Source organism: Ylistrum balloti, unplaced genomic scaffold (assembly GCF_031769215.1).
Source record: "Ylistrum balloti isolate Yb309-2 unplaced genomic scaffold, AGI_CSIRO_Ybal_v1 Utg369810, whole genome shotgun sequence".
NCBI lineage: Eukaryota > Metazoa > Mollusca > Bivalvia > Pectinida > Pectinidae > Ylistrum > Ylistrum balloti.
In genome coordinates this window covers 559,472-571,075 of record NW_026781983.1, presented here as the reverse complement: position 1 = coordinate 571,075, position 11,604 = coordinate 559,472, and the positions used below count along the sequence as shown (strand labels likewise).

Sequence of the window (11,604 nt, the reverse complement as noted above, 5' to 3'; positions counted from 1 at the left end):
TCACCACGATAAGTTTTATTCATTTAATCATAACATAACAATGAATTTTTTTACAACTTTAAAAAAAATCAATAACTGATGTCCCACAGGGTGGACGCATACATATACAATATATGCATGGATATTTAAAGATCTGGAAAGCATACTTCTTTGTCATGATTAAAAACCAATCTGACATCCTATCAAACATGAATGACATGGCATTAGAATCAATATTGATTCTAAAACAAAACAGAAATTAAAATAATATCAGTTCTTTTTCGACTGGCTGATCTGTAGTTTGCTTCATGTCTATTGAGAGGGATGTTTTCGACCTGTGTTTCTTGTAATAGACATCATGTACACATGTATGTACATGCCTTGATGTTACATTGACACAATGTTCACAAACTATATATATATATGTATAAACAAAGCTATGCAGGTTTTAAACTTGTACATGTAATTGTTACCAAAATTCTACAGATATCGATTATATTATGGAAATTTATTTTTAACCTAATTGAAATTATTGTAGATTGGTCTCGGGCACAGAAAACGTGTGTATCTTCAGCACATGCCTACTTCATTTGTATACTAACATTTCCACAATCAAGCGAACTTAAAAGGTGTCAATTTAAAAAAAAATTAAACCACTAATTGAATATGGCAAAACTAATTATCAAATCACAATATTAGTGTTTTTATGTATTAGACTGGCTACTGGCTCTTACGTTAAACAAATAGCCTGCTTCATTTTTCTACTAGCTTATTTCTGTTTCCTGTGAAACTTACGATCAGAGCTATCCCAACAGATTAGAAATTTAAGACCTTTTGTTTATTATTCAAATATTCTAAAGAAGGCGATTATTCTAGTTGTGGGTAATAGTAGTTGTAGGGTAAAACATGTATCAAAAGTGTAGCATGTGAGAATTCTAATCACTATATTTCAACATAGGAATGGGACTTGGATCTATTCACAAAAAAATGGTATATACATTTTTGGCCACTGGTGAAAACACAAAAAAATAACAAGTGTTGATATGGTCATATAAAAGGCTGAAGTCGAAATTGTGATATTGGTTGCAGTGTTCTAAAATCTAGGACCATTACCATTAAGGGACGAGAAAAGAAGAAAACATTCATAAAAATATACTTAATACGAGAATTTTTCATTAGAATACATTGGTCACAAATTCAGTTATCATCTGATGCTGAAACATCACTTCGTGGATTAAAAAAGTAGAATGGTTGGGATGTAACATGAATGGCAGCATCATGTCTCTATCATTATTCTAATATTTATAAAGCATTTAGTCAATATTGATATCTCTACACCAATGGACAGTTATACTGATCATACATTCTGAGCTGGATGGAGGATGACAAAGGAATTGGAATGTTTACATGTAGTTTAACCCTTACATACTGTTTGGCGGAAAAAGTGCTGCCAAAATCCAACATCTACCCAGAGTATGGTACTCAATGTCGTCTCGGTTGTAATTGCTTCAATTTAACTACAGTGTACAGATAGGTGGAAAAAGTTGTGTACGTGCATAATGTTACTGTTGTTCTTGGGACATAAAACTGACCAACCAACATAAAAGCTATAATTTTGAACTACCGTATTCTCCAAGGATGGCACGATCAGCATTTACATATAGTTGAAATTTATATCATAATCCTGGTAACTTTACATATTTTCTCCTGGTTAATACATCCGGGATTGCATGATAATGTGCGTGTTGTTACTATGGACGATTTGAAAGAATGTTTTCCTTTACATTTTTATTGTGACAACTGATACTCCTGGGGTTACAATCACTCTCGGTTCTCGGTTTATGGAATTTGTCATGACGAACTGAAGGCTCTACGTGCAACACTTCGTGAACAAGACCAGTTTGATCCTTTGATGTATATTAAACGAATTTCGATGTCGCCTAACGGTATATTGTAATGGTTTCGAAGGTGGGTGTCGCTCCTTTGTAATCTTCAAAAGAAACGTATCAGTCTGTGATCGGCCAGATGTTTCTCTTTGAACTAATGAAATTACTTCGTTTGTGCCTCCAATTTTGCCATCAGATGTTTTATGGGTGCAAGGAGCGAAAGCTATCGTAACCCCTGGAGTATCGAGTATTGATATTTTGAATTATTTTAGAAAATGCAAGAGACTAAAAATCAGACTATACAACATGGCAACAAAAAAGTTAAAGAAAAATCATTTGGGTTTTCATGTTACACTTTCCCTTACGTCAGTGTGTCCTTTACTGGTTTGTTGCGGTCTTTTCCCCCCTTTTCCAGGATAACCTTGAATATAACTATCACAAATCTCGGGAACGGCTGTTTGTTCTTTCAGTTGTAGTCTTGCATGCATCCTGAGATGAGCCTGCAGACTTTTATTTTCACTAAGTCCTTTACCACAAATGTGACATTTGAATGGTTTTTCTCCTGTGTGAACTCGGCGATGTCGCTGCAGGTTTCCAATTTGTGTAAATGTTTTCTGGCAGACGTCACATTCATATGGCTTTTCTCCTCGGTGTACCCGTAGATGTGCCTGTAAGCTCCCACCAGCACTAAATCCTTTCCCACAGGTATCGCACTTATAGGGCCGTTCCCCTGTATGAGTCCTAAGATGTATCTGTAGTGTACCATTAACGGCGAAACCTTTCCCACATACTCCACACTTGTATGGCTTTTCTCCTGTATGCGTTCTTATATGATTTTGCAGGTGTTCCCTTACAAAAAATACTTTTTGACAGATATCACACATATATGGTCTTTCACCTGTGTGTTTACGATAGTGCACATGCAAATGTCCTACTTGAGCAAATTCATTTCCACATACATTACATTGGTATGGTTTGTCACCCGTATGAATACGCGTGTGTCTCTGTAAATCGCCTTTCTGACAGAAAGCCTTCCCACACACATCACATTTGAACGGTTTTTCACCCGTGTGTATTCTTATGTGTCTTTGATAATCACCAGACAGACCGAATCCTTTACCACAGACAAAACAATTATATGGTTTTTCTCCCGTGTGCCCTCTGATGTGTTTCAATAAGCTCTGCGGATGAGTAAAGTCTTTACCGCAAGTCTCGCAGTTGTAAAGTGTCTGATCGTTATGGATATGTAAATGTATTTGTAGGTCTTCCATTAGGTGGAATTTCTTGCCACAGAAACTACAACCGAAGTGGCCAACTGTTTCTATCAGAGTTGAAGATGGGCCATCGTCACCACCAACCGGGAGATTTATGACGGACTCGTCGCCTTCGTGAGTAGGGAATGTGTCTGAAGAATTATCCCACTCCTGCTCAGTTGAAATCTCATCCTCTTCGTCAACAGTACGTATATACATGTCCTCCATTTCGTCCTGATCAACAGGATCCATCACAGGTCGGACGATATAATGCCAGTGGTATCCTTGTTTGCTAGACACTGTACTCACTGAAAAATACATAGAGCCAAATAAAGGTAAAACAGTCATTTATCTGTGATATCATTGCTTGGTTCTACATTCTACATTGCTGTATAAGTTAAATAAACGCTGTATAAGTTAAATAAACGCTCTACATTTCAACTTAAACAAAATCTTTGCCAATTCCAATTCGTTTGTACAAAATACACACAAGTGAACAACACCTTTTGAATACAAAATTTAGAATCAGATACAGTAGTGGCAAAAAGGGAATTATACTTTGTCATACAGCTGTTTCGTCCTTCTAGGACTCATCACTGATGATACATCATACAGCTGTTTTGTCCTTCTAGGACTCATTACTGATGATACATCATACAGCTGTTTCATCCTCTTAGAACTCGTCAGTGATGTTACACCATATAACTATTATGTCATTCTCGGACTCGTCAGTATTGCTACATCATACAGCTGTTTCGTCATTCTAGGCCTTCTCCAGTGATGATACATCATACAGCTGTTTCGTCCTTCTAGAACTCATCAGTGATGCTACATCATACAGCTGTATCGTCATTCTAGGCCTTGTCAGTGATGCAACATCATACAGCTATTTCGACCTTCTAGGCCTCGTCAGTGATACTAAATCATACAGCTGTTTTGCCATTCTAGGACTCATCAGTGATACTACATCATACAGCTGTTTTGTCCTTCTAGAACTCGTCAGTGATACTACATCATACAGCTGTTTCGTCATTCTAGGACTCGTCGGTGATGCTACATCGTACAGCTGTTTCAGCTATTTCGTCATTCTAGGACTTGTCAGAGATGCTATTGGTTTTGAAACCCAGGAAGCGACTGAGGAAAATCCAAAATGATAGAAAAAGATAAAATAAATCAAAATCTAGACGGGGAGGTGCACTAGCCACACAATTAAATAGACTTAGCAGTCTTCATAAAAAAACACCTTAAATGAACTTTGTTAATAATATGTACAGACAATTTTGTCCATGAATGCTGGTCCCACATATCAGTCTTTGGTATCAATGTCTAAATAATATTGAAACTTCTCTATCACTGTATCTGCTGTTGTGACGTAAAGTTTGAAAGCAGAAAAGGGAGGTAAGTGACAATGTTAGAGAAATGTGTGGAAAGATTAAATAAAATGTTATCAGTAAACAAATCACAGAGCAAATCCACAAACAGGACTTACTCTACCGTGTCAAACAACACAATGGTTGTGGCAAAAGAACTTGCAATAGTTTGCAATCAATTAATACAAGCTGAACATTTACTGGTTGTGGAAATCCCATTTTAAAAGTTGATAGTCCCTCACAGGAATAAAAGTGTGTTGAATGGAAGAAGAAAAGATAAAACATTTTCACAGCAAATTTACATCTTTAGTAAAGTGTTTAGGGCATTCATTTCAACTACTTTTGATTGTCCTCAATTGCCTTCTCTCTAGTCAAACAAAATTGTGATTGGCAGCATATGTACATCTCAGTAATTAGCATTACAATCCAATCACAGTGAAACACATACACCCATGTTAAGGTGAAATTTGTTAAATTCAATACATTTGTTTGTTTGTTTTGTGCATGCTTTGGAGATAGCATGTCTCTTGTTAAATTTTCAGTTTAAATAAAACATATTAAAATGTATTAAATCTTTATCAAACATGCAGTTTTTCTAAAATTTCATAATGTTTACATGTTTTACATGTTTAATCTTATAAGAGTTGGTATGTTGGTATATCATAATCTTTAAATTTTTTGATGTAAATACAAAATTGATCTGAAATGATGTTGGATTATAGTTGTAGCATTTGCTTTGTTTGAACATGTGATTTACTTAAGCTTGTTTCCATAATATGAAGCGAAAGTTTACATCTATTACTACTTGAGAAGTTTCTTCAAATTGCTTTTGTTGCAATAGTATCTAAATTCAAGAATTCAAGATAATATAATTGATTGAAATAAATCTGTATTGATATATTAATAACTAGAAAAACAAGTTTGAATATTCTGACATACACTAATTATGCTGACTACAATACTATCATGAGACATTTCAGGGCCTTTGGTATACATGTAATTATTCTGAAATAGACAACACTATAAAAGAAATATTATTTATGCATTTGATGCAAGCCCTTACAGGTACAATATCCACACACAGTTATTTAATCACAGGTGTCCAATTGAAGGACACAATACTATATTTTGCAAAAGAAGATCTACAAATATTTTTTGTACTTGTTCATAGACATAACATGGTTACTGTCAATTTTCAATGTTCACCATTAACTAATTGAAAAAGAGAACAAGAGGTTCAATGTTCCAGCATCGCTCACCTGGTATTCCATGTTCATCAAAAAATAGAACACATGAAAACATACATCATTGGCATTTAAAGTAGACACATCAATCAAATTAAATCAATTCCTAGAACAAATAGCCTCTAATGCTCAACTCTAAATAGTGACAGTAATCACCTGGATTATAGAAAAATGTCATTTCTTTTTATTCAAAATTTCTATAGGGCTTCATTTTAGTAAACTATCAATCACCACACTACCACATACTACACCACACTACCACATACTACCCTACACTACCACAATCTACACCACACTACCACATACTACACCACACTACCACATACTACACCACACTACCACATACTACCCCACACTACCACATACTACACCACACTACCACATACTACACCACACTACCACATACTACACCACACTACCACATACTACACCACACTACCACATACTACCCCACACTAACACATACTACCTCACACTACCATATACTACACCACATTAACACATACTACACCACACTACCACATACTACACCCCACTTCCACATACTACACCACACTACCAACACGTTCCAAAAGAAATATAAACCGCGATATTGGTCTAAAGAATTGTCAGAAATGCACACTTTGGTGCATACTACCTCACACTACCACATACTACATCACACTAACACATACTACACCACACTACCACATACTACACCACATTACCACATACTACACCACACTACCACACTACTACACCACACTATCACATACTACACCACACTACCACATACTACCCTACACTATCACATACTACACCACACTACCACATACTACACCATACTACCACATACTCCACCACATTACCACATACTACACCACACTACCACATACTACTACATACTACACCCCACTTCCACATACTACACCACACTACCACATACTACACCCCACTACCACAAACTACACCACATCACATACTACACCACACTACCACATACTAACCTATACTACCACATACTACACCCCACTTCCACATACTACACCACACTACCACATACTACACCCCACTACCACAAACTACACCACACTACCACATACTACACCACACTACCACATACTAACCTATACTACCACATACTACACCACACTACCACATACTAACCTATTCTACCACATACTACACCCCACTACCACAAACTACACCACACTATCACATACTACACCACACTACCACATACTAACCTATTCTACCACATACTACACCCCACTTCCACATACTACACCACACTACCACATACTACACCCCACTACCACAAACTACACCACACTACCACATACTACACCACACTATCACATACTACACCACACTACCACATACTAACCTATACTACCACATACTACACCACACTACCACATACTACCCCACACTAACACATACTACCCCAAACTAACACATACTACCCGACACTAACACATACTACCCCACACTAACACATACTACACCACACTACCACATACTACACCACACTACCACATACTACACCACACTACCACATACTACCCCACACTATCACATACTACCCCACACACTAACACATACACACCCCACTTCCACATACTACACCACACTACCACATACTACCCCACACAAACACACTACCACACACTACTACTACACCACACTACCACATACTACACCACACTAACACATACTACCCCACACTAACACATACTACACCACACTACCACATACTACACCACACTACCACATACTACCCCACACTACCACATACTACCCCACACTAACACATACTACCCCACACTACCACATACTACACCACACTACCACATACTACACCACACTACCACATACTACACCACACTAACACATACTACTCATACACTACCATATACTACACCACACTACCACATACTACTACACCACACTACCACATACTACCCCACACTAACACATACTACCTCACACTACCATATACTACACCACATTAACACATACTACACCACACTACCACATACTACACCCCACTTCCACATACTACACCACACTACCACATACTACCTCACACTACCACATACTACATCACACTAACACATACTACACCACACTACCACATACTACACCACATTACCACATACTACACCACACTACCACACTACACCACACTATCACATACTACACCACACTACCACATACTACCCTACACTATCACATACTACACCACACTACCACATACTACACCATACTACCACATACTCCACCACATTACCACATACTACACCACACTACCACATACTACTACATACTACACCCCACTTCCACATACTACACCACACTACCACATACTACACCCCACTACCACAAACTACACCACACTATCACATACTACACCACACTACCACATACTAACCTATTCTACCACATACTACACCCCACTTCCACATACTACACCACACTACCACATACTACACCCCACTACCACAAACTACACCACACTACCACATACTACACCACACTATCACATACTACACCACACTACCACATACTAACCTATACTACCACATACTACACCACACTACCACATACTACCCCACACTAACACATACTACCTCATACTACCATATACTACACCACACTACCACATACTACACCACACTACCACATACTACCCCACACTAACACATACTACCTCATACTACCATATACTACACCACACTACCACATACTACACCACACTACCACATACTACACAACACTACCACATACTACACCACACTACCACATACTACCCCACACTAACACATACTACCTCACACTAACACATACTACACCACACTACCACATACTACACCACACTATCACATACTACCCCACACTACCACATACTACACAACACTACCACATACTACACCACGCTACCACATACTACACCACGCTACCACATACTACACCACACTACCACATACTACCCCGCACTACCACATACTACCCTACACTACAACATACTACACCACATTACCACATACTACAACATACTACCCCACATCACCACATACTACCCTACACTACGCTACGCTACCACATACTACACCACACCACCATATACTACACCACACTACCACATACTACCTCACACTACCACATACTACCTCACACTACCATATACTACCCATCACTACCACATACTACCCCACGCCACCACATACTACAGTACACTACACGCTACCACATACTACACCACACTACCACATTCTACACCACACTACCACATACTACCCCACACTACCACATACTGCACCACATTACCCCACACTACCACATACTACCCCACACTACCACATACTACACCACACTACCAAATACTACCTCACACTACCACATACTACCTCACACTACCATATACTACCCATCACTACCACATACTACCCCACGCCACCACATACTACAGTACACTACGCTACGCTACCACATACTACACCACACTACCACATTCTACACCACACTACCACATACTACCCCACACTACCACATACTGCACCACATTACCCCACACTACCACATTCTATCCCACACTACCACATACTACACCACATTACCACATACTACAACATACTACCCCACACCATCACATACTACCCCACACCATCACATACTACCCTACGCTACCACATACTACACCACACTACCACATACTATACCACACTACCAAATTCTTCTCCACACTACCACATACTACCCCACACTACCACATACTACCCCACACCACCATATACTACACCACACTACCACGTCCTATACCACACTACCACATACTACCCCACAATACCACATCCTATACCACACTACCAAATTCTACTCCACTTACTACTCTACACTACCACAAACTACCCTACACTACAACATACTACCCCACACTACCACATACTACACCACACTACTAAATACTAGCCTACAATACCACATAATACCCCACACTACCACATACTACCCCACACTACCATATACTACCCCACACTACCACATACTACCCCACACTACCAAATACTAGCCTACACTACCACATACTACACCACACTACCACATACTACCACACACTACCACATACTACCCTACACTACCACATACTACCCTATGCCACCACATACTACCCCACACTACCACATACTACACCACACTATCACATACTACCCCATGCTACCACATGCCATCATATACTATCTCATACTACCTAATTCCACCACATACTACCATGTACTATTATATTGTTAACATAGATGTACAAAAAGTGATTGTTTTATTCCATTATGAAATATCTATAATCTAAGTCATAAGTATCGTGTCAATGTTTACAACTGTATAAATATGTTATTCAATTGTTTCTCCAATAATGTATCACAACCATCATATAATATACAGTTTTTATAAGTAAGCAAATTAAAAAGTATATTCCATTATATACATATATATATATACATATACAGCATGTACCTGAGATGCAATCATCACAATAAAAAATAATAAAACTTTACATTAAATCACATTTTATTTTTTGAATTATTAAAAATTAACTGAGACATTAATAATAGTAATTTAGTGTAACGTAATAAGAACAGATACGTGTAACTAATCATGAATTTAACAGGATTTACAGAGATGTATATGGGGTAACTTGTTAAAATGACAACTTTTCTTCAATGAAGTTCATTAGGAATAAGGGTTTTGTACACAATAAGAACTTTACATGCTGTAAGTTTGATTTGAAAGCATTTATCATTGCATGCTCTTCCTCAGTACCTATAACAATATTGTCCGTTTCTAAAATTTATTCTAAAGGAGAAAAAAAAAATCTTGCATAAACAATCCCTTCTCTGGGACAAAATTACACCACTTGTATACATGTGTGTACTAATGATTCCATTACAAACAAAATGAATTACAAATGAAAGTCGGCGGCAAATATATGCGGAATATGTGCTATGATACTTTGGTGGAATATCAAAAAAGTCTTCTCATCTACGTTGAATGCACAACGATCAATAAAGAGTACCTACCTGAATAAATAGTTCACCTGTCATCTTTAGATATGTACTTAACATGAGTATCTAAGCAGAGTATTAACTTCACATTATGTCTTCTTGGCAACTGGCAGGCACTGTTCATGAGCATAACAACACTGAAGAGACAGACGACACAAATGTAAGCTCCGAAACCACAAAGGGAAATTGACCGGAAGTTGATGGGAGACTACTGTGACAGATAAAGGGATACAGCTAAAGTCAGGATACCGCAACCGGACGAAATTGCTATACACGTGTATATCTATATACCTTGTTTGAAAATACCATTCTTTCCTGTGTTTATTTCAGCTGAGGCAATTAAAAAGCAAACTGATAATAGTTTGTAAAAGACAAAATCTGTATTTTATTGAAAATAAACTTTCATTTTCAATTTTGACACTGGAGACGTGTGGCGCTGTACCGTGATGGAAGTCCTATTTCAGTTCACGGCTTTGGTCGATCTTAAGAAATACACGACCAATGACGACGGTAAATATGTATTCGGAGTCACCGTGTCTAAACATAGAACATGTACGTCCCGAAATTGGTGAATTAATGGCAATATTATGTTTGAAGTTGAAAAATGTACAAGAAAATTCAAAGCAAAAGATAAATTAAATGGTCGGATTACTCCGTGACCGTGTAATACACATTGAACATGGAGACGACATTCAACCATGTCTCAAGCAATATCAAGCAGGAATCAATGTCCCTAGCTATATTTTGTAACTCATAGACTGTAATAATTATCACCTGAGATAATAGGTCGGATTTTTGCCAGTAATTGTTGCAATGCGTATGGATATGAATGA

The 11,604-nt window shown here is 37.8% G+C and overlaps 1 protein-coding gene across 1 annotated transcript; it reads right to left on the bottom strand.

The window, feature by feature from the left end:
- Positions 1-10,895, bottom strand: LOC132544820 (zinc finger protein 239-like). The gene is made up of 2 exons (XM_060208466.1): positions 10,787-10,895; positions 1-3,426 (listed from the first exon to the last, which is right to left on the bottom strand). The coding sequence occupies exon 2, from the start codon at positions 3,368-3,370 to the stop codon at positions 2,210-2,212; it is 1,161 nt and encodes a 386-aa protein (XP_060064449.1). The 5' UTR covers positions 3,371-3,426; positions 10,787-10,895; the 3' UTR covers positions 1-2,209.
- Between the last annotated feature and the right edge of the window lie 709 nt (positions 10,896-11,604).

Coding starts and splice junctions, on each gene's coding strand:
- LOC132544820 (XM_060208466.1), bottom strand. CDS start 3,370: ATGGATCCTGTTGATCAGGACGAAATGGAGGACATGTATATACGTACT.